Source organism: Lathamus discolor, chromosome Z (assembly GCF_037157495.1).
Source record: "Lathamus discolor isolate bLatDis1 chromosome Z, bLatDis1.hap1, whole genome shotgun sequence".
In the NCBI taxonomy this organism is placed as follows: Eukaryota; Metazoa; Chordata; class Aves; order Psittaciformes; family Psittacidae; genus Lathamus; species Lathamus discolor.
This window is the reverse complement of record NC_088909.1, coordinates 71,785,752-71,810,476: the sequence shown is the minus strand read 5'-3', so window position 1 is coordinate 71,810,476 and position 24,725 is coordinate 71,785,752. Positions and strand designations below refer to the sequence as shown.

The following is a 24,725-nucleotide window of genomic DNA, read 5'->3' as shown; positions in this document are numbered from 1 at the left end:
TTGATGCTATGAGGAATGAGAAAAGGTGTGCAAATTTATAGGCTGGTACCAAATACCCAAGCTAATTTTGCTTTAAATTGCTTACTCTGACAACTCTTGAAGGCTTTTAGATGCCAGTGTATGAATACACTGAGAAATCCTATGTGCTCCCTCCCCCTCATCTTCCACCATGCCTCCCACCCCCCCAAGCTAACAAAGCCTGCTACAGACCCTGTTCCTAGATGTGAAAGCCTGAAAAGCGACAAGACGAAGGTGCTGGTTGAAGAATATTTGGCATTTGCTGTAATGTAGGTACTCTGTTGGGAGACAGTAGCTGATTTCCGCACGTACAAGGTTCAAGGTACTAGCCTTCTGATAAATGGCCTTTTAAGCACTCATTGCGTAAGCACTGACAGAGAAAATCGAGTCACCTTGGAGCAAGCGGCAGTACAACAAAGGGTCACTGTTGGACCGTTTCAGCAAAGGACTGGAGGCTCTTCCGCCGGCTCCGTCAGCGAGCACCCAGGTTGCATTTGAAGGGGAACGGCTCACTCTGCTGGAAGGCTCAGGAATTTCTTCACCTGAGTAACCGGGAATGGTAAAGATGAAGGAAAATCATTTAGAATAAAGCAGATCCGTAAAAGCCATTACTAGAAATTACTACTGATTTTTTTTCTATCTCCTCCATAAATGTGTAACGATTTGACACAAAAGTTTAAAGGCGCATGTATGTGCGCATATACCCACACTCACCAGTAACACCGGTCTAAAGCCTGCTTAAACCTTGTAGAAACCTGTTCAGCCTTATGCAGCTGCAGTAGCAAAAAAAAAAAAATACAGCTTTGCCTAGTAATGACCTCATCTTAAACTACCTGATCAAAGGGAGCTATAGCTTTCTTGGACAGAAAACCGAATACCACAGAGCCCAAATCCTCCTGCAGAACAGCTGTCATACCAAGATATGGCAGCATATAGTCAGAGGTCAGTTACTGTATGTAACTAGGTAGCTCAAAGATCAGTCACCAGTCCCTACAAGGGAATCAAAGACCGTTCCCATGAGATTCTTTATTAAAAGTTTTTCCTGAATTCCTGTGATATGGTTCATCTTTCAGGTTATGTGCTGCAATTCCTACAGCTGCCTTTTAGTGAAAAAGGACAAGATGAAGGTATGTGTTTCTCAACAAGCCTATTTTTTTAACTTCATCTGACAGCATCTGGCATATTACAGAAAACAATGTTCTTGCTTATGCAAGACCAAAAAAACAAATTAATATATACAGCCTTCAGAACACGGCAAATGTTTGTGCTGCGACTGCAATGGAAATATATCAGAGCATTCAAGAAAATTAAGGCTTGTATGACATGTATTTGTTGAGCATAGCACCGTATCTCCTACTCAAATGCAACCTAGAATCTTTAAAGACAGAACAGTGACAGAACCTATATAAAGCAGATACCAGCCTGGAAAGTCGGGAGGTAGGACCCAGCAACCACACATGGCAAACCAAGAATTAGGATTAAAGAATCCATCATCAGCATAAAATTTTAACACCAGTGGAGCTGTGCCAGCAGTCAGTCTTTGGGGTACAGTGCTGCTGGTACTCTGGAGAAGTTGGAGTTTCTTAACTACTAAACAGATGAAGTAATCAATTTCATGATCTTCTGATAATTCTTGATTAATATTAATGTTTCAGATGTCAGAGACATAGCTGACTTAAGCTGCTATGTACTAGAAGTGTGCATATCTAGTATGTGATTATATAGAGCAGCTGCCAATCACAACAAGCATTCAGTAGGACATTGCATGTCTTCCTACTACAGTCAGCAGGGAAGGTCCGATTTCACTTTACAGGAGTTCTTTTTAAGCCAGTAAAACCATTTTAGCTAGCACGAAGAAGCTTATGTCTCCTGCAGCCGGCACGCAGGACTCCCCTATTTCTGCTGGCAGACAGTAGTGCGCAGCTTCAACTTCCGTCGGGAGCTACACTTAGTCCTGGTGATGCCAAGAGGATAATGGCATCATACACATATGCCCTGGCACGACAGACTATCAGCGTAAACTGAAAGCTCAACTTTTATTTATAGACTGTTACTCTACATCAGCTGAGACAGCCCATGGAGTTACCCTGACACAATTCCAACATGTCCCCTCGTTTTGAATTTTCCTCCTGCTGTGGTTTAACCTCAGTAGGTGGTTAAGCCCCACACAGCTGCTCACTCACTCCCCCTCTGGTGGGAAGGGAGAGGAATTGGAAGCACGAAAGTGGAAGAAACTCGTGGGTTGGGGAAAAAGAGTTTGGGGGAGTGTAGAGGGCTGACACCAAACCACCACCAACAAAACAAACCAAAGAAAAACCAAGTGGTGCATAAGCAGTAACTCACCATCAGCTGACTGATGTCCAGCCAGGGACTGATGTTCCTGAGCAATGGTAACCTGCAAAACTGCCATGTGGCACGGGACAACCTTTTGCTCATTTGGGGTCTGCTGTCCCAGCTGTGTCCCATCCCAGTGTCTTGCCTAGCCCCAGCCTACACACTGCAGGGATGAGCGGGCAGAGTAAGAGATGGAGCAGTCCTCAAAGCCATGCAACAGCTAAAACACTGGTGTGTTGTGAACGTCAGTTTGGTCAGAAATCCAAACCAGCACCATATATGCTGCTATGCAGAAAATGAACTCCACCTCAGCAAGGCCCAGTATACTTCCCTAAATATGACTAAGGGATGAGATACTGCTCAGCGTATTTCCTTTTCTTAAATTCATTGCTCTTAGGAAACCTTGAGTTCTAGAAAAGGCAGTGTTAATATTCTTTATTAATATTACCAGCCTTTTAATTTGGATGAAAAAAAAAGGGAGAGAGAAAAAGAAATAGAGGGAGAGGAGGGTATAATTTGTCACATGTGCTCAGGTCTGCTTACTTGCAAAGGAAGTTTCTAAATACACAGAATACCTCAAACAATACCTCAGCATAAGTTTGATGGTGGTGTTCGGTTTTGTGTTTTCACTTTTGGTTTGTGGGTTTGGGTTTGGTTTGGGGTTGTGGGTTTTTTTTTTTCCTGCCTCTTCTTCACAACATCTTGCATTTTTTACAGTATTCTTTTCCTGTTTTCCATTCTCATAGCTTTAAGCAGTCACCATGCAGCCTTATGTTTGATATCCCATTTTTGTTTGTGCTCAAAGTGCTCAGAGACAGCAACACCAGTTTTATCAATGACCCTCGAGAGTTAAACTGTTTGCTACAGCTCTTGTGAATTTTTTCTGGTTATCGCAACTGATGAGATACCAGAAACATCCAAGTAATTGTTTTCAGAAATCTCAGGGAGACTGCCAGAGTGTAAGGGAACTTAGAAAGACTTGTTATCTCTTTGAAATACCGCTTACTGTAAACTTTTCTTCCTGCTGCCACTTGGCAGGGACAATTTCAGCTGATGAACTTCACGCCAAGGTTTTCCTATAGCTTGAGAAGTAGGTTAGCAGAAGAGAAGCCACAGCCAAACAAAAGATTTGTGGCCCTCCTGCCAGCCCAACTGTGTTTACTCTCTAAATTCTTGAGCTGTGAACATTGTGCAGATAGGCAGGCACGTAGCCATCTGCTGCAGAAAATATTCTGCCCCATAATGGCAAGTCCAAGCGAAAAGTGGAACAGTTTTTTTCACTGGAGCTGTACTGCAAAACTTGCCTGTGACTTACCTGGGAGCTGATAATGTTTAGCTGCAAGTGTACATCACAACAAAGATTAGGCTGAAAACAACTTTGAACCATTTCCATTCATTTTCTAAAACAATACTGAGCAAAGCTGGATGTGCTATCTACACGTAGTCTAGCTAATGTCCTGTATGAGTATGCATGAACTATTTACAAATTCTTCCAGTGCAAGCTGCTTAATAGAGTAATTCCTGCATTTAGCTCAACACAGTCCAGCATTATTTTATCCTTTTCCTATTTTCATCAGCAGCAAAATGTCAACAGACACCATCAGTACTCAAAACAAATTGAAGCACTGGAGCTGAACATTATTTCTTACGGCATATGGACTTATGAGTCAATGGTCATCTTGTAGATTATTAAAAAGGAAATAGATCTTTGTTTCTGTATCTTAAAAACCAACAACTTTTTACATATTTTAATCATTAATTGCTGTCCTGCTGGACAAAACAATTATGATTCTGTATCTTTCTGGCTTGCAATACTGTAGCTGTCTTTCAAAGAAATAATTATGCTCCTGCTGCATTAAGTCATCTGGGCTGGGTATAACTGTCAAATACAAATTCTCAAGTACAGTTTTTACCTTCAGAAGCCTCCCTGTTACTCACTTCCTCCGGATCATCAACAACTTCCATGACACGTACTTGGAGTGCACATTCCTGGAATAAAATAGAAAAGTTCAAAAATCACAAGCCACCATCTTTTTTCTGGTACTTTCTAAGACCTGCATCATCCACTTTACAAAAGTGAACACTTTTGCTTAACTGCACAGTGAGTATCTGCAATTAATGTTCATCATCCAGGTCAGCCAATTCTATCCTGCGGAGTATTTTCATTTTCTATGAAAAAGCACCTGTCTTCTGAAAATACCATCGAAAAGGCATCAGTGAGCATAACAAAACCCTGACCCAGTCCCAGATGGGAGGGAAGTAAAGCAAGGAGGCAGCACAGGTGTCCTCTAGAATAACCAGCAACAGATGTGCTCAACAGCACATTCTGCTCTTTTTCCAGTGCATGGACAGAGTTTTCCAACTGGGGCACTTTTGCACTGTAAAGGTGGTTTATTAAAGTCTTCAGTGAAATTTACAGCAAGCCACATTTGTAACCACACATGTTCTCCTGCTATGCTGAAATTTAGAGATACCTGACTTATGTTTACCATACCTCAGTGCAACTTCACCTCTGTAGTGGAAGTTCAACCTACACTTCAAACTTCTGCGGGCCGTACCTGCTCAGAGCTGTTCTCACTCCGCACAGGTTCATAAGCAGGAGGTGGCTCCAGAGGACAGAACACTTCAATGCCCTTGATTTGTGCTCTGTAAATATGGGGTAATGGAATAACATCAGAGCCAAGCATCCTGCAACAAACAACACCAAGTGACTCCTTCAGTGTGGCCAAAAAAAATTATCTGCTACCAAATTCCACTGGCTTTCCTGTGCCAGCTCATATTTTGGGATCTTTCCAATGTGTGCATCAGAACTTCAAACATCTTTGGGCAGTACAGCATCCAGGAACCCATTTCAGTTTTATTTCCCAGAGATTCAGTTTTGTTTCAAGAGATTCAAATACAGGTGGTTACCTAAAATGCAACAACCTGCTCAAAGTTTTGTGAGCTACCGAATTCTGAATTATAACTGAAATTCGAGAGACTTCTAATCTCATGTTAGATGTTCAGATACAGCTGCATAGAATAAGGCAAACTCAAACTAAAGGCTATTTTTGTGACGATGCTCAGCTAAAGTTTGTATAAGCTAAATGTACCTCGTGGTTAACTTTACTCCTCAGTTTTCAAAGAGTTCTATGAAAGCTGGAATGCAGCAGAAATCCTGAAGACCTTTTGCTATATCATCTTGCTCTTAGGAGGTAGCTCAGAGAAGGAAGAAATCAGAACAGTGCCTGGATAAACTCTTCGGCAAACGCCAATTTTGATAACATAAGTTTACATTACACCGTTAACACTGGAACAAAGTGTGGTTGACAGCAGAGCTGCCAAGGGGACCTTCCCTATACAATCTTCAGAGAAGTCTGTGACCCGAAGCATCTCAAATCTACTCTGCTTTTTATTCTATTCTATATTGCTGATTTGGTACTAAGAAGGAACCTCAAGCAACACAGAGAAGTCCACATTTTGCCCTCTGGACCTATGTCAGACTTGCAGCTATCTGTTGCAGCTAGTGGATGCAATCTCTCTACAAAGAAATGTTACACAAGAGCAAGTCATTCCTCCCAGCGTTTAGGGCTTCTCAGGATGGAAAAAAGTTGAGTATGAAAATGAGTTTCTTGCAAGCTGAGGGAAAAGGGCAAAGTGAATGGCAGCTTACAAAGAAAAAGAATAAAGCTTCATGAAAAGAAATGGGACCACTTTTGTGAAAAGGTCCTGGCAAAATAATGGGGGTAATGCATGGAGAAATTTGAGGAAAAGAAAGATAAATATTTTCATAACTAGCCACTGCTTTTTTTAATCTTAAATATGGGGGAAATACAACATACAACAATAGTTTGTAATCTCATTCTATTTCTTCTGTTCCTTAAAGCTTCAGAATAATTTTGGAGTACAATGAACATTGATGCTCTGTTGGCACTACTTCTTCAGATTTTCCTAGTACATTCATGCTGAGCTTTCATTCTGTGTAGGCCATAAAAATGATATACTTCTTAAACCTTAGTTTTGTTCTTAAACATGTCTGATCTGGCCTACCCAGCTTAGTCACACCTTGAAGATTGATCTTGCATCCAAGAATTATATCATGTTACAACTTACTATAGAACATGCAACTAGAAAAGCATTCCCTTAAGTCCCGCAATATAAAAGTAATTTCCAGGATGTGCACATTTGTCAGTCTGTTCTTTAGTTCTTCATTTCCACTCTCCACTTTTTATGCAAGAAAGTCAATTCCTGCGTAAAACCTGCAGCTTTTTGAAGTGATGATACAGGAAGGTAGGGAAGAGTCTACTGCGCAGAGACTGTTCAAGACCAGGCAAAGGCTCTGTACCACTGCTAGTAAGCAGGACACTGAAGGGGGAAGGCACATCCTTAGTGACCTCTTGTGCACCTTCTGCACTTATGCCTCAATGGAACAACAGAATCAGGGTTTTGTCCTCCCAAAACTTAAGTGTTGCAATAGCAGGAATATGTTCAGTAGTTAAGAAACAACTGTCAGCAGCATATGGGTCCAATTTGAGACACATATTGAATTTGAGAATACACAGCTTGGATAAAGAGATCTGCATTTTGGCAAATGCCTCTAGTCCCCAGATGGTACTTTACACTGGATGGGGGTAGATTTCTAGACTCCAGGTTTTGCTCCCCAACATGGATCATCTCTTCCCTTAAACTCACATGCCTTAGAACATCTTGTATTTTATTCTTCAAGTGGGAACTCAACTGTATCTCCTAATGTTGTGCCAGTCCTGAAAAACAACTTTATTGCCACTTCCTTATTTATGAAATAACAAGATTAGAGGTAGAAGTTGACCAGACATTTGTAAAGCTGGTTTGGTTTGTCTGCCAGTAGGTAAGACAAATATAGAAGTTTTCCCATGAACAAATGAACAAGCCAATTAATTGGCTTTGTTTGCAGCACCTCTGGCTCTGTGATTTAAAGGGTGGAGAACTGCTACCTGTTCCTGATATGTTCTTGGCACCTGTTTTGATCACTGCAGTGTTCCCTTTCTCAAAGGGATGTATCTGGTTTAGAGCCACCCCAGGTGAAGATTGCAGGTGGTGGTTCACTACCCTAGGTGCAGTTTCTTTCACCCCACTTTCCCACAAAGGTCTTGGATGTGGAGTCCATGGGACGTCAGCATTCTAAGCCAGGTCACGAGCGCAGCACAGTGCTCAGGGTAGAGTCTGGGCAGGGGAGAGAAGTGTGGGATGAGGAGGCTGACTGAGGGAAGGCCAGGTCCCATCCCATCTACTCTGCTGGATCCATACTAGGGTGAGTCATATTTCCCCATCTGCCAACAATGGAAATTGACTCTTGTCTGTTGATTTCATTTCTGCACTGCTGCATAACTACTCTGAGCACCTTGGAACAAGTAGCCTGACTTCAGAAAGAAGTCACCATCACTTACATGTTACTATCAACAAGTTTTAGTGCAGTCATAAGCAAGGTAGCTATCCAATATTAGACCACAGAAGCTTCAAATAACTGTTCAGCAGCCATTACTGTGCTGAAAATAGACAAAAAGAAGTAGTGCTGCTGGGAAGGAGATAACCATCTAGAATGACATGCCAGATAAAGAACGACAGTCCCATTTTAAAGCAGGGAAACTGTGACAAACTTATTTCACTAAATACCTAATCTTCAAAGGGATCATTTGTCGTGGTTTAAGCCTAGCTGGTAACTCAGACCCATGCAGCCACTCGCTTGCTCCCACCCCTTTCCTTCCCCACTTCAGGACGGATGGAGAGGAGAATCAAAAGAATGTAACTCCCACGGGTTGAGATAAGGACATTTTAGTAACTAAGGTATAACACAAATCACTGCTGCTACCACCAATAATAATAATGATAAGGGAAATAACAAGGGGAGAGAATAAAACCATTCACCACCCACCAATCGATACCTAGCCAGACCCGAGCAGCAATCTAGCCCTTCCAGGTAGCTCCCCCCATTTCATATATTGGGCATGATGTGCTGTGGTATGGAATACCTCTTTGGCTAGTTTGGCTCAGGTGTCCTATCTCTGCTTCCTTCCAGCTTCCCCTCCTCCCTGGCAGACCATGAGACACAGAAAGTCCTTGGTCAGAGTAAACATTATTGAGCAACAATATTGGCTGGACGGCCGCACACAAAGAGTTGTGGTCAATGGCTCGATGTCCGGCTGGAGACCGGTAATGAGTGGTGTCCCTCGGGGATTGGTGTGGGGACCGATCTTGTTTAACATCTTCGTTGCTGACATGGACAGTGGGATTGAGTGTGCCCTCAGCAAGTTTGCCGATGACGCCAAGCTGTGTGGTTCGGTTGATATCCTGGAGGGAAGGGATGCCATCCAGAGGGACCCTGACATGCTTGTGAGGTGGGCTGATGCCAACCTCATGAAGTTCAACCACGACAAGCGCAAGGTCCTACACATGGGTTGGAGCAATCCCAGGCACAGCTACAGGTTGGGCAGAGAAGAGATTCAGAGCAGCCCTGCAGAGAAGGACTTGGGGGTGCTGGTCGATGAGAAAATGAACATGAGTCGGCTTCAGTGTGCGCTCGCAGCCCAGAAAACCAACCGTATCCTGGGCTGCATCAAAAGGAGCGTCACCAGCAGGTCGAAGGAGGTGATCCTGCCCCTCTACTCTGCTCTTGTGAGACCTCACCTGGAGTATTGTGTGCAGTTCTGGTGTCCTCAACATAAAAAGGACATGGAACTGTTGGAACAAGTCCAGAGGAGGGCCATGAGGATGATCAGGGGACTGGAGCACCTCCTGTATGAAGACAGGCTGAGGAAGTTGGGGCTGTTCAGCCTGGAGAAGAGAAGGCTGCGTGGGGACCTCATAGCAGCCTTCCAGTATCTGAAGGGGGCCTATAGGGATGCTGGGGAGGGACTCTTCGTCAGGGACTTTAGTGACAGGACAAGGGGTAATGGGTTAAAACTTAAACAGGGGAAGTTTAGATTGGATATAAGGCAGAAATTCTTTCCTGTTAGGGTGGTGAGACACTGGAATCGGTTGCCCAGGGAGGTTGTGAGTGCTCCATCCCTGGCGGTGTTCAAGGCCAGGTTGGATGAAGCCTTGTGTGGGATGGTTTAGTGTGAGGTGTCCCTGTCCATGGCAGGGGGGATGGAACTAGATGATCTTGAGGTCCTTTCCAATCGTAACTATTCTATGATTCTATGTTTGGAAATCAACCCCAGTCTTCGGCGTTTTAGATGATTTAGATGATTCCTGTGAAATGTGAATTTTTCTAGGTAATTCCAAGATCTGTAATTACCTCTACAACGCCCACAGAGTCTTCAAAGTCATGCATGCCATTTCTGATGAAATTGAAATAAACTAAACAGTTTTGCATACTGCAAAAAGCAGGATTTTTAAAGAAGAGGAGAGCAATACAGTCTGCTTCAGTATCATGATATTTTATGTGTAAACATTGCTGTGTTCACAACAGAATAATGCAGCCTCACTTGAGTCATAAACTAATAAACAAATCTAACCTGTAAATTACTGGGAAGAGTGTAAATCCTCCTGTAGAATGAACAATAACAAAACCCACAAGTCATCACCAAACTGCAAGTAATATAGACACTAGTAAGTCCCAGTACAGCAAAATAATGGAGTTGATGCCTAATGGACAAGCTACATGACTTTTAGCCCTATTGTTCTTCAAAACAAAACAAACAACCCCCCCACCAAATTTACATTTGAGTTTTTGATCAGACTAGCTATACTGAAGAAGGCATCCTTCTGCAACATGAAGACTTTCTGCATGTTTCCTTACTCACAGGAAAATTCATACAGCTGTTGTTTTAACCTCCTCCCAATACTTCTTATCTTTGTAGTAATGAACTGAAGGAAGAAAAAAAAAGCAGGGGAGGGATGTAGTGGACAAGTAGAGATTACCATGATTTGTGACTATCCTTTTCAATATGTGAACTCATCCTCCTTGTGCACTCTCACTCCTCCTCCATTCCACAGCTGCCACTGTGGAGGAGACCTGCAGTAACACCAGGTGCAAACCCTGCCTGACAGCTCAAAGCTGAGAACCAAGATAAGGATAGTGATTACCTATCCTGGCCGTACCAGCAAAACATACCCTTCAATCAGCCCTAATTGCCAAAGAGTGAGAAGGAGAATCACTATGGCAGGAAGGTCTGTGGGGGGTCAGGCAGCCATTCAGGAGTCTCTCATACAAGCCTTGCCAAGAGATTGCTCCTGGCTTTCTATCACTGCATTGACAGTATCATAAAAGCTTTCAGCCATGTCAAATCATGGTATTTCTCTTACCAAGAAACAGTTCCTACAGAATCTAAAGTGAAAATCACAAAATTATGCCCTTCAACAATGCTGTATTTATACTGCCTCTTAAAAGGCTTTTAATTCCCCCTGTCTACAAAGTCACCAACCTTTTTTCACTTAATAACAGAGAAAATGGTCTTGAGAAAAATTAAAAAGAAGAAAATAAATCAGATTATGCGATATTGCCAAAGACACTAAAAGAAAGGAAGAGAGGCTTACCTGCAAGTCACTCTTGTATTAAACGAATTAGAAGTTGCAAAATAGGAGGGAGGTGGCACAGGTGGGACAAAATCATCATGATCCGAAGCATGATCTTGGTCTTCAGCCTGAGATTCACCCTAATCAAATGAAACTTTGGTTAAAAACCTTCCGAGACACAAAAACTTGCTGAACTGTGTAATTCAGTAATGCTGTCAGTACTGGTGTTTATAGCAGACAACACCTTGTCCGTACTTACTAGGCAGGATCTTCCTGCAAAATTCCGTAAGCAACGCAGGGTAGCCACTGCCAAGCAGACTGTGATGGTGGAAGCATTCAGGGCACAAAGAGCAAAGAGAACTTTCTGAAGAACATGAAGATTATGGATATTAAAAGATTAAATCAAGATATTTGTAAAAATACTTATTATAATAAGCCAAGAAAAAACACACAGTGAAAACACAAATGTAATCATGACAATTACTTCTTAAAAACATATGTGATGAAGTCTTCAGGACAGGTAGTTTCCAAGGTGGGAGAAATTTGCATAAGCTTGTTTTGTCCTATTGTGTATCCCAACAGAGAGATCCGGAAGGGTTTACCACTCAGATGTGGTTTATAGTCCATCTGTTAATCAAGAATTACAACCTTCATCTTAACCTTTCTGTGGGAAATCCAGTGGTGAGATAATTGCCATTAAAGAAACGTCAAAGCACTTTTATTATTCAGAGGATGCTGTTCGGAAGCTGTATTTTGACAGTTTGTAAGCCAAGGAAAGCTTAGACTATCAAAAGACCAGTGAAGGCATCAAATTTACACCATATTTACTCATGCGATCTTGTCTGAATTCAACTGTAGTTTCAGTTGCATAAAACACAGAAAGGACAAGAATTGTACATTGTATTAGCAATGCACTGGTCAAAACCTAGAGATGAGGAAAAAAACCTGTTGCAGGTTAAAGAGCTTCTGACTGGTGTGGAAGACCAGAAAAATTACAGAATTTCTCACAGTAAACACTGCAGTCACCTCAGCAAAGCACTGTTGCAAAAGTGGGGATATTATCAAAGCAGTCATGTTAGGCAGTGTGTGTTGAGTACCTGAAGAAGAAGGTGAGAAGCACTGCAAGACTTCAGGTTGTATAGCGTCAGCACAGCATCTTCTTCTGTGCATTTAGTGAGATGAAATTCTTCACAGCAAAAACAAATCTTGTTTTCATCCATACCCACCTTTGAAAACACAAAACTCCACTTTTTAATGTATAATGTTTTATGCAACATTTTTACCCGTACTATATAGAGCCCATGTGTTAAACTATACCACTGACTGCAAAGCAGACTGGTAATACAAGCTTATAGAACTTCCATATGCCAAGAATTCACACATAATAAAGCGATATTATGCAGACTTCTTATTTGAATAGAAGCATTACCGATAAGCTCAAGACATTTAACTACAACTCAAAGCTGCACTGCTTACTAAGCAATTTTAATATCCTTCAAACACACAGCAGTTTGGAATTTCTTTCTTTGACTGACGTCTAAGCCACTGTATAGCAAGTGATTCATGAGTGTATTTTGCATCTCTGCAGACAGAATGAAGCCTACAACTATAATTTCAACCCAGGCAAATCAGTGATAGTTTTATCTGTACACCACTATTATTTGTAATGTACAAATTAATGTTGTCATCTTAGTTTTCAAGCAGAAATTCAGTGTTTCTGTATCTAGATATAACTGGCTCAAACTGTCAAAACTGTCAAACTCAGGGGCGTCATAGTGTTAGAGATCTTCCACCTGCATAAACCACTCTACAGAATAATCCATGAGTTCAGGAATGCCTTTCAGCTCTACCCTATACTTCCAACATCAGAGGGCTCCAAAATTCCTGAAACATTTTAATCATCTTTTCTGGAGTAACAGTAACAGTTCTCAGAGCTGCTTTCTTATGTTGATGCTGAGTGAATCAAGGGCTTGCAATCTTGGACTCTCACTGCAATACACCTACTGGCATGGTAAGGAACCAACAATAGCTTTCCTGAAGCAATAAATGAATGAAAACTATTCAAAAATCTTTCCATTAACTTTATAGTCCTTCAAGCCTTCACATACAATCATCTTTATCATCAAGTAACTCTGTATCTTTCAATTTTAATTATTTTACAAATTCTGGTTCCTTATGACACTCACACAAGAAAAATCGTTTGCATTCTGTCCTTTCTTTTGCAGATTGCTTCTTCCTCAAGCAGAAGTGTTATGAAAAGCTAGTGTGATTTGATCTAACTTATTTTTCTCTTCACAGCTCTTGCTCTAAGGTATTAACACTAATTGACCTCACCAGGTGAGGCAAACCAGGAAAAAAAGCCCACACAGAGATTATACTGACTGAGCTATTTGGAGGTAGCTCATCAGTACCCATTCATGGTTTTTTCAACAGTTTATCTTTTTTATGTTACGATAAAAATCCTTTATGCTTGTCTTAAATGTCTATGATATTAGAGAAATAAATGTAAATCAGTCTGGCTGCTCACCAAATCGCATCTGGGTATACCGGACACAAACCGAGCGCCTTGATATCCTAAGGCAAATCCAGACAGGTTCAGCAGAAGACAAGCAACAGACAGCGCAACAAATAGGTTATCCTGTAACAGCAAAACATAGTTAACAGCAGAGGAACAGGATCACAAACGCAGCTCAAAGAACCTCTGGCAGTGCAAATTCCACTCCCAAACTGAAGCTGGGAACAGCACTACTTTTCAAAACTCTGTGTGACTTCAGTGCCCCAGGGTGTCTTATCTTAACCCAGTAGATAATTACTCAAAAACCTTTGTCTTCTCTCGTTCCTTATTCTGCACTAATAAAAACAGTAAAAGTAGTAAAATACATAGAATCATACAATCAACTAGATAGGAAAAAACCTTTAAGATCATCAAGCCCAATCATTACACGTGCAAATATTGAAAAGTACCTAAATGTTCTGGAGAGTGAAGTATGACTTGGAAGCCATCCAACTTCCACTGTATGTCATATCCTTCCGATGAGTTTACCTCTTAACACATTCAGATCAGTAAGAAACATCTTAAGAGGATATTCATTATGCATAGGATTTCCAAAACTATTTTGCAGCACATATAAAGGAAAAATATTTGTCCCGGTACAGGGAGGACAGAGACACTTAAAAGACCTTGGTTATGCAGTTTTATTTCCCCCTGGCTACTAAAACCAGAACTCCTCCATTCATAAACTGGACAATGCCTTCAGTTGTATAAGCTATCTGAAAGACTAGTACTGGCAGGAGTAATAGGGTACTTGAAAAAGGACAAGCAGAAGCAGCAGACAAAATGAAGTCCTGCTTTCACGTATTGCCTACAATCTCCAATCTGTGCTTACATGAAACTTGGGATATGGATTTTAAGCATATGTAAAAACTTCTCCTGCCATATGTGCAAAATTTTGTCTGTAATTCAGGAGAGAGTACTGTGAGTAAGACTGCTATTTTAGAGACAAATAAAAATAGCAAATTCCTCTCCTGACAGGTTTAAATTTTAAGCACTCAGTGCCACAAAACAGCCATCAGGTCTTTAATGTCAAAAAAAAATCCTAGTTAATAACAGTCTACTCACTTAGTTGGCTTTTTGTCAAAATGGCCAAAATTATAAATGCAGGAGGTGACAAAAATCTGAGGAAGAAAAGAAACTCATGAGGGACACCGGCTCAGCTCTGCTCCAGCTAGCTTTACGGCAGGTCCAGCAACAAGAACTTCCTAAACACGCACAAAGTCAGCAACTGCTTTCCAAATTAGCTGGCGTATCATGGTTAACTACCTAGGAGGCTGGACCAAAAATAAATCAGAGCTGTTGCATGAATTATGATCCTGTTTACTCAGGTTCAGGGAAAAACAATCACCCCTGAATGGACAAGAGCCAACGAGCATTACTGTGCAAGCTCATTCCTTAAATTACAACATCTGATTACTAGCAGGCTTTACAGAAGTTTGACCATAACATTATCACATAAGGTGGGTTTTTACCTCAAAAACCCCTTATAATTAAAGTAGCTATTAGTAATTCTCTGAAGAGGATTGGGACTATTTTGCATTTGATATACTGAGAACAATTGATAACAAGAGGAACAGAACTTTCTCCTAGCTTTATAAACGTAAAATGACAGATAAGAGGATTTTAATGTTAGTAAGCACTTTGCCATTTATTTTTCTGTACACAAAATTTGATCTTTTTTTTTTATATTAACTCTTTGCTCAGTATCCAGATGAATCTGAGTAAAAAGCACATTTGAAAAGCACATTTCTTGTGCTTTTATCTGAACTCTCCCAGTTACCCGTTTCATTAAAACTACGTTGAGACATATAAAATTGATAGACACAGGTATTTCATACCAGGAAAGCTTTTTGCCTGTGTTCAACACAGCGCACTGCCAACTAGAAATTAGCCAGTTTTACAAATGAAATAGAAACTGTTCCAACATAAAACATCTTTATAGAACAAATCATAAGAAAAGGTATTAAGGAAAACAAAAAGTACATTTGTCCTTTTTCCACTGATGAAGAAATGGAGGTCCTTGGCCAAGAAGTTACTTGGCCAGTGTAATAAGCCAAGAAAGACTTAAAAAAAAAAAAAAAAAAAAGCAACTAAAAAACCAAAAAACTAAAAAAAAACCCCAAAACCAAACCAAATTCACAGATAAGTTTCTCCTTTGATACAGAAGCTGCAATAGAAACAGTCCAGTGTACAATTACATAAAAAGTTCTTATAAAATCCTGACTCATTATGTAATGGTCTACAAAATCTTGACTAAATATAACAGATTTTTCTAAATAAACATGTTTAAATTAAAGAAAAATGAAGAAATTTATCATTATTTTAAATATGCAAAAGACAGATGATAATTTCAAAATTTATGCTCTAATAAATTCTACCATTTTACCAAAAATGTAAGCTTGATTTAGTTTTTATTATATGCATAGTCTATTTTTGACTGCATAGCCAACTATTCAGACAATCCCATTGAAAAGGCAAAGCTAAAAATAATTCTTCTACGTACAATCTCAAACACTACCATGACCTGAACCGTAAAACATACACTACATATCCAACAGTGGACAAGAGAATATATTATATTTTAATACCAAGAGAAAAAAATCCTTTTTCTTTCTGATCCATCTGGTCAGTATTTTCACAGAATCATTGAGGTTGGAAAGCACCTCTTGTGACCATCTAGTCCAACTCCCTACTCAAACAGGGTCATCTACAGCAGGCTGCCAAAGACCATGTCCAGGTGGTTTTGACTATCTCTACAGATGGATACTCCACAAACTGTCTGGGTCACCTACACCAGTTTTTGCCTATCTTACAGTAAAAAAGTTGGGGTTTTGTGTTCACAGGGAATTTCCTATTTTTTTCAGTTGTTCTTATAGCCTCTTGCCCTGTCAGTGTGCACTACTGGAAAAGGTCTACTCCCTTTTTTTTTATTTCTTCTCAACAGCTGTTTACTGAGATGGAGAAGATTCCCCTTAAGCCTTCCCTTCACCAGGCTGAACATCCCCAGCTCCCTCAGCCTCTCCTCAGATAAGAGATTCTCCAGCCCTTTCGTTATCTTGTTGGCCCTTCACTGGGCTTGCTCCAGTGCATCCATGTGTCTCTTGTAGCAAGGAGCCCAGAGCTGGACACAGCACTCCCAGTGTGGCCTCACCAGTGCAGCAGGCAGCGGAAGGGTCACCACCCTCAGCCTGCTGGCAAGTCTCCTACTAGTACCACCAAGGACACCATTAGCTTTCCCTGCCAGAATAGCACTTTGATATCTCACAGAATCATACAATCATTTAGGTTTGAAAAGACCTTTAAGATCATCAAGTACAATCAGTAGCCTAACACTGTGAAGTCCACCACTAAACCATGGTCAGCTTGCTGTCCACCAAGATCCACATGTTCTTTCCTGCAGAGCTGCTTTCCAGCAAGTTGCTCTCCAGTGTGTACTGGGGTAATTTCCCTGCGCTGGCAGGACTTTGCATTTCCCATTGCCAAGCTTCATGAGATTTCTTTCAGCCCATTTATCCAGCCTATCCAGGTCCTTCTGAAAGGCAACATTTGACTCAGTTTTGTATCACTGTGAATTTGCTGAATTTGCGAATTTGCACTCTGTCCCATTGTACAGACTATTCATTAAGATATCAAGCAGTACGGGTCCCAGTATTCACCCCTAAGCTACAAAACCCTCTACTGACCTCTGGCTAGACTTTCTGCCACTGATCAAAACCTTCTGGGCCTACTTGTTAAGTCAGTTTTCAATCCATCTCACTGTCTATTCATCTAACATGTACTCTGTTAGCTTATTTTACAAGCTATATTGCCCTGCAGATGCAAATTTAAACATCTTTTCCATCACTACTCACCTACAAGTAAAACCAGGTGTTGCACTTTATCTCAGTGAAAGAAGATCCCACCCACAGGTAAACTCGGAGAGAAGTACTCCACGACTTATAATAAACAGGCAAAGCCAAACATGCTATTTTAAAAGCCGAACAGAGGTAACTGATCTAACTGCAGTGACAAAAAAGGAAACAACTCAAATTATGGCTATAGTTCGACTCACAGCCCTCATCTTCTGAGCATTAGATGCACATGAACTGTGAACAGCTGCAGAAAGTCTTGAGGAACATTTATATGAAATAAACTATAGGAAAGCAAAGTGAATTCTAATGTCAGATACAGTATTTACTGATGTCTTGCATGGATGATCTATTCCAGGTAAAAAAATATACACCCTGAGAACTCCGCAGCAACACAAACTTGCATGCTAAGGTTCTGATCCTGTCACAAACAGTCTACCCATTCATTCTGTATGGGTAGACTGCTTGTTGTCCTGCTGCTGTTGTTGAAGCTGATATCTAATGCCAGAGAGGAATTGCTTTTGCTTTAATATGCATAAACAGAGGAGTGATGCCCAAGCAGACACTTCAATAAATGAAAGAAAAAACATTTGCTTCATAATCATCAACTCATATCTGTTTACATCCTATGTGTATACTTGCTTTCTAGGAAAAGGCAAGTCAATGCACCAATTTTCCATATACACAGCAGCAAGCAATACTTCAGCATTAGTTATGGCACCTTACTAATCTTCTATCAGTTGTGAGTGCTATTTATTGTGCCATATGAAGACCTGCACTACAACTGCCAACAACAAAAAACCCCACACAAAACTTAAACACAACCTATTTCATTTAATTGAAGAGTCACATACTTTTAAAGAGTGCATTAAAACACATCATATGAATGAGAGATAAGCTTTTTCAGCACAAAATAATCAATTATTAAAAAATAAGAAGAGAACTGAATTTGACCTGGTTATAGAGGTTAAAAGCCTCCCTAAAGGCTTTTCACAGTCTCACACTTAAAAGCATATTTCTTTTTATTTGCTTAGACTGACTTTAAAAACTTTGCATGAACACCATTTGTTGACTTTATAGTGAAGTCCTGCATGTGAGCCAAGATGTTAAGATCGAGATATTTTACTACTAAAAATCCAGGCAAACAGGCACTGCTACAGTAATTCTCACCAAAGCCAAATGACTTTCCTTATTATGGCGGATAGGGATAGATTTAATTTTGGGTTTTTGTTTGTTTGTTTGTTTGTTTTGGTTGGTTGGTTGGTTTTTTTTTTTTTTGTTTTGGGGGTGTTTGGGTTTTTGGTTTTTGTTTTGGTTTTGGTTTTTTTTGTTTTGCAGGATTAGGGTCATGGTATGCAGCTTTTGTTCACAGTGCTTTATATCGCTACTAGCAGGGCTAAGATTTAAGAATGTCACTTCAGCAGCACCAGTATTTCAGTCAAAACATTAAGTTTTAGTCAAATTGATGCAAATTAGTCGAGGTGTAGATATCAAGAAGGCCATGGCTAGCCCTGAAAACCCTTATTTTAAAGCTGCTGGAACATATTTTTCTTCTGATGAAATTCTCCAATTAAATAAAAGGTATACTATAAATTTATTCTTCGAAAGTTTCTAAGGTTTTACATAAATACTGGAATTCCATAAACTTTTCTGTTTTCCAGTGAAGAGCTGTATTTTTTTTTGTCATAAGAGCAAAAATGCTAACACTTTTTGAATTTCACAGTTTTAGTTTAAGTTATGAATGTCATAACTCTAAGCCACAGCTGTATAAGGAGTCTTAGTGCTTGTGTATTTAGCAAAGTTGCTTTTACAGCTCATACAACTCCTTATAATTCCCAAGAGAAAATGTTCAAATCACTAAAGGGCAGTTATATTGGAAATTTAGCCCAGAATAAATACACTTCAGAGGCTAACAACCTGCCCTTGATAGACTGTAGCTTATTTCCTTTTTTGCACATATAATAAAGTATTTCAGTTGCAAGGGGCCTATAACAATTAGTTATTGGACAACTAGTCCAACTGCCTGACCAGTTCAGGGGTGACCAAAAGTTACCAAAAGCATACTATTAAGGGCATTGTCCAAATGCCTTTTAAACACTGACAGGCTTGGGGCATCAACTGCCTCTCTAGGAAGCCTGTTCCAGGGTTTGACCACACTTTTGGTAAATAAATATTTTGCAGTGTCAAGTGCGATCTAATCTGGCTTCCAAAAAACCTTAAATACACATACAAATAAACAAACAAACAAACATATAAATAAATACAGCTTCATAGACTCATATAGCCATAGAATAACTGTGGCTGCAAGAGAGCTCAGGAGGAAAACTCTAGCATATCCTCCTGCTCAAATCAAGGTCAGCTATGAGATCACAGCAGAGCTGCTCAGGGCCTTGAACAATCTCATCTCAAACTCACACATCTGCTGCAGGACATCACTCGGCAATCCGCTCCAGCACTCGAATGTTCTAGAGATCATTTAATATAAATGAAAGGATCAGGAAGACTTTGGTGCTTTCATATTTAAGTAAAACTAGGAAGGACCCATAAAGTTAATACAAAGGAGAATGTGAAATTTTGAAAGAGCAACAACAGGCAAAAGGGAACTATGTCAACAATATGCTGCAGAAACTGTGCAGAACACAAGCAATATAGAAACAAGGAGCAGTGTGCAAGCCTCAGGCATTTTGAGACAGATGGCATTTACATTTATTTTCATGAAAATATGGTCCTTCCAGACTGGGAGCCACAGACACCAAGCTCTTCTTTCTATCCAAAGAACCAGTAAAAGATTTGCTTTGCTCTGCCTGTGCTAACCAATGTACCACTGAGAAACAGCAATTCATCCGCAGCTCACACATCTGATCCTTGGTACTCCTCACTGATGACCATGTGGATCCTGAGGAAGTACTGCATAAAAATAAAACAACTGCTTTGGGCTGGTAAATATCTTCAGAAGTGACAGTATGGGGGGGGGGGGGGGGATCCACTTCAAAACGTTCTATTTTTCATCCCAATTCTGAGATATTGAGAGCCACGCAGCTTCTGATTTCACTTACAAGTGGAAACAGTTTACATGCTGCACGCATCTGTTTGCTTTTCTCAGAGTAAGTTAAGGTCAACTGTACTTGAAACAGTAACTAACAAATACAAAACCTGGATACTTTCTGTAAGATGGCGATGCTTAGGTTAGCTCTTAAACCTGCCGTGGGGCACTAAACCAATACAACTAAGCTAAGCTTTAAAACCAATTCCACTCTTTAAGCTTAAGCTGCACTGCCTTAGAGAGCTACTTTATGCTAAATTAGCATCTTCTTCTACCTACACAAGCACAAAAAAATGCTCTGTAAAGAACATTAACACTTCTCCCAGACATCGTCCACTCTTGCCCTTAATGGGGACTCCATGACTGCAGGAAGTAATATGGTCTTTCAGGTCTTTGACTCCTCTTTCAATAATTATGATTCAACAGTTTTAAAAAAGAGACTCAGCAGTATAGTCTGTCTTTTTAAGGAGAAACAAATTATTACTTTTATAATCATCTTCTCACAGTTTCCTTAAAACAAGTTCTAACCCATACTTACCAAACGCACGATCGGCCTCTTCCATGTTGTTAAGCCTAAGATTCCAGATAAGATTACCTACAACATAAAAAAAGAAGTAGCATCACCAAGAAGCGAACAACTGTTCACAGAATGCTGTTCACATGGTATTTATCACTGCTCTGCTGAGGTGCACTTCGGAACTCTACAACACTGGGAGGACGTGAAGATGCACTGTGCTGATGAGGTTCTTCACTCCTAAGAGCACCCTGTGAAATAACACAAATCTTAATTTTTGGTTGTTTTTGTTGTTGTTGTTTTGTTGGTTTGTGGTGGGGTTTTTTGTTTGTTTGGTTGGGGTTTTGTTTTGTTGCTGTTGTTGTTTGTTTTGTTTTGTTGGTTTTGGTTTGGTTTGGTTTTTTTTTTCCCTCCCAGAAAATGTCCATGGGGACAAGAAGTTATGCCGGCAACAGTGACCTCAACAATTGCCTAAAAAATTACTTTCAGACAACTGAGTACTTGTTTTCTGCAACCTGGCTAAGCAAATCTAAAAACTGGCTTTTCTTCTCCTTTGGTCACCACTGTGTGACTTCAGAGGCTGTTCCTATCTCTTACCTTGTGCTGACTCCAGCTCCCTCCTGACCATTTTGGTGAACTAACTTCCAGAGCAGGAACCCTCCCAAAATTGACAGACAAGCACCAAAACCACCTCCCTGAACTGATTTGCTATTTAGTCAGACGAATGCCAGTATCAGTACAAGCAAGGAGAAGTAAAAGCATCCTTTTCTGCAGGAGTAGTTGTTAGATCAAACTTGTCGAATCACAGAACTGAACCCTATGACTCTTTACCTTAGAGGGCAAAACAATTATGGAAGGAGAAACAATTGGTGTAGAACTGAAGCAAACAGTATACTCAAACACTCTCTCACAGCAAGGACGGTAACCCTTAAAAAGAAAGGCAAATCAGTTTTTCAGCAGGTCCCACAAATAAGCAGGTACACTTCAAATCTGTGGGACTTTGTGACTAAAACAATCCATGCCAAATTACCACCTAAAAAGAAATAAGAAGACTAGATAAAATAGCTAATTGCCCATTAGAATTTTCGTTAAGTTCTTTCTGTAACTTCATTCATTTGCCATAATCAATCTAAGCTAGTGCAATACGCATATATGACTTGGCCTGAACACCTACTTATATAATCGGCAGTGTTGCAAAACCATATACATAACTCTACAGTTTCATAACAAATTAATTTTGAATTTTTTGAGTGCAAAATAGCCACATGATTTTATAACGAATCACATCAATACTGATGTGAATTGCTGTTTTGTCTTAAGGACAACATGACTTATTTCATTATATTTGTTAAAGCTTTAAGATGTGAAAAGAAAGTATTTTCTGAAGTTAAAGTTTTCCTGTTCTGCACTTAACCAACGCATCGTAATCAGCATGTTGCATCTAAGAAAAAAATGCCCAAAACAAACAAAACTGACACATCCTCAATTCCAGCTTGTAACTGCCTCTGTCTTTCAAGGTTGCCTCTGCGCAAAAAGTTTCACTCACACTGTTACACCCAAAATGCATTTTTGGTAACTTCTCCAAATGAGCACACTATTGTGTCAGAGCTAGCATTAAAAACGTAAACACTTCCCTCATTATTAATGAAACCAGATACTTCTATTTTACACATGATATTTTAAAACATTTTAAAATATCAAGCATGGTTCTTTGTGCAGGGTTCAAAGAAAATCCGCAGCTTACACACATTTAAACTCGGTTTAATCTAAGGTAAGAAGAAGAAGAAGAAGGTGAAAAACCTTAGGAGACACACCAAACACACACATCAGGATGATCTGTGTTCACCTCTCCTTCCCGTCCCTGTACCCCCCCCCTCCTCCAGTGCAGGCTGTCTATACTTTCAGGTATGAGAATCACATTATACACACGAATAGCAACTACCTAATCCCTAACCACAGATCACTGAGCACTTTTGCACGGGTTGTGAGCAACACTAGAAACACAATTTAAAAGTTCAGACTCAGGAACAGGCTGATGCTGCTCGCACAAGCAGCAGGAGCAGAGCATGCGAGCCACAGAACGAACTTGCTCATTGCTCAAGGGCCCTCAAACTGAGAACAATCTATCGATTGTCTCCTGCTCCTATTAACTTCTGCTTACTCGTGCTGGCTTTCGCAATTCAAAATACTATATATTCTGTATTTACAAATGTGCAGTTTAAAGCAGAGCCCAACAGGAGATGGAATAACTTTTCTCACATCTCTTTACAAAACTGTTATAAGCCCACCCCTGCTGGTGGGTTTGGGGTGTGTTTTGGGTTGTTTTTTTTTTTTTTTTTTTTTTTGGTTTGGGGTTTGAGTTTTTTTCTGTTTTCTCTTTCCAGGAACACAGCTATTTAGCTCTCTCTCACTAGAGTAACGGCATACAACGCACAAAAGCGATATGCAGCCTCTACATACACCACAACTTGAGAAAATCCCGTTTCTGATTGCGTGTAATAATTAAGTTGTCTCTAGTTGTCCTGTTGGGATCATGCTCTCACGCTGGTAAAACCGTTAGCACCAGCGTAACTGCTCGTGATTTCCAAGCGGGAGAAAGCCGGCGCTCCGCTCCGCAGGAGCTCCCGGTAGCACGCGCTCCCGGTGATAGGCGGCATCTCCGCCTCGGAGGTCCCGCGCACTCCGAGCCCGACGCCGGCACGGCCCGTGCGGGTGTCTCAGCGCCGGGCGGCAGCCGGCATCGACTCAGACTCCGCGACGGCGACTTACCGAAGGTCCAACCCAGAAGGGAGAGGCATTCTTCACCTGTTGGGCTTTGCTCAGCGAGTGCGCTACGAAGTTCAGCGCCACCAGAGTGCAGCCCAGGACGATCTGCAGCAGCCCCAGCCACAGCAGCGGTCGCTGCGGCAGCAAGTTGACGCCCGGGGCCGACGCGGCGGAGCGGGCGGCCGGGCGCGGGTTGCGGCGTAGCGGCAGTCTGGGGCGCCGGTCGCGGGATCGGGAAGGCGGCGCCGACAGGTCGGCGGCCGCGGCGGACAGCGAGCCCGTTGCCGTGCCGGTGGTGCTGTCTGCGGCCGTCCGGGGTAGCGGGACGAGCCCCCGGTCGGGACAGGAGGAACACGGCACCACCACCGCCAGCGACATGGGGGCTGCTGCGGCTCCCTGCGGGCGGCTTCTGCGGACGCTGGGCCAGGTCATGCTGGGCTGGGTCGTGCCGGACCGGGCGGGGCCCCGCCGCTGCCGCTCGTGTGGCAGCGCACCCGGGAGCAGACTTCCTGTGGCGCGGCTCTCCCCTCGCCTGCCCACTCGACAGCAGTGGACGACTCCGCGCCTGCCCCGGCCTTAGCCCTCCCGCCCGCCCCCCGGCCGGCGACGCATCAAGCGCCCTGCAGAGTGCCCCGCCTGGCCGCAGAGCCGAGCTCCGCTGGCTCGCTGCCCGCCGCCGTACCCCGAACTCTGCCGGACGCAGACCCATCCCGCCTCGTCCCTGGTGTCGCTGCTGCTGCTACTCTATGGGCCCTTTTCCGCTAGTCTTGGCGGGCTTTCCCGTTCCCCTTGCTAACGTGCTGCCTCCCACCCTCCTGCCTTGCCCTTTATTCCTTTGGTCACTGGCGTTACCGAGCAGCAAGCCTAACGTTTTAAAATAACTCTTCCTGGGAGGAGGGTGGGGGAAGCCGCTGGGTTGCATTTCGCATTGTTGGCGCCTTTCCCAACAAGAGGAGGAGGTTTGGCAGACAAAACGATGTGTGTGTGTCCATACGCGTGTGTGCCTGGGCACACGCACGATGCCATGTTTTCTGAGCTAAGATACGGGCAAAGAAACCCCTTTACCCAGCACAGCTGAGTTTTTTGCCTTTTCCCTCCTCCATGTGTCCCTTTGGGAAAGTTTGCTGTGACCATGGCCTGTCCATCTCTTCCACTTGCCCCTCTCCAAGCAAT

General features: G+C 41.8%; 1 protein-coding gene across 1 annotated transcript in view; it reads right to left on the bottom strand.

The window, feature by feature from the left end:
* ENTREP1 (endosomal transmembrane epsin interactor 1) overlaps positions 1 to 23,971 on the bottom strand; it is a 28,740-nt gene extending 4,769 nt beyond the window's left edge. The window contains 9 exon segments of the mRNA XM_065663095.1: positions 411 to 560; positions 4,266 to 4,341; positions 4,911 to 5,040; positions 10,849 to 10,967; positions 11,087 to 11,191; positions 11,925 to 12,053; positions 13,355 to 13,465; positions 20,811 to 20,867; positions 23,556 to 23,971. Coding sequence (XP_065519167.1) covers positions 411 to 560; positions 4,266 to 4,341; positions 4,911 to 5,040; positions 10,849 to 10,967; positions 11,087 to 11,191; positions 11,925 to 12,053; positions 13,355 to 13,465; positions 20,811 to 20,867; positions 23,556 to 23,930 — 1,252 coding nt within the window. The 5' untranslated portion in view covers positions 23,931 to 23,971.
* Positions 23,972 to 24,725: the final 754 nt, after the last annotated feature.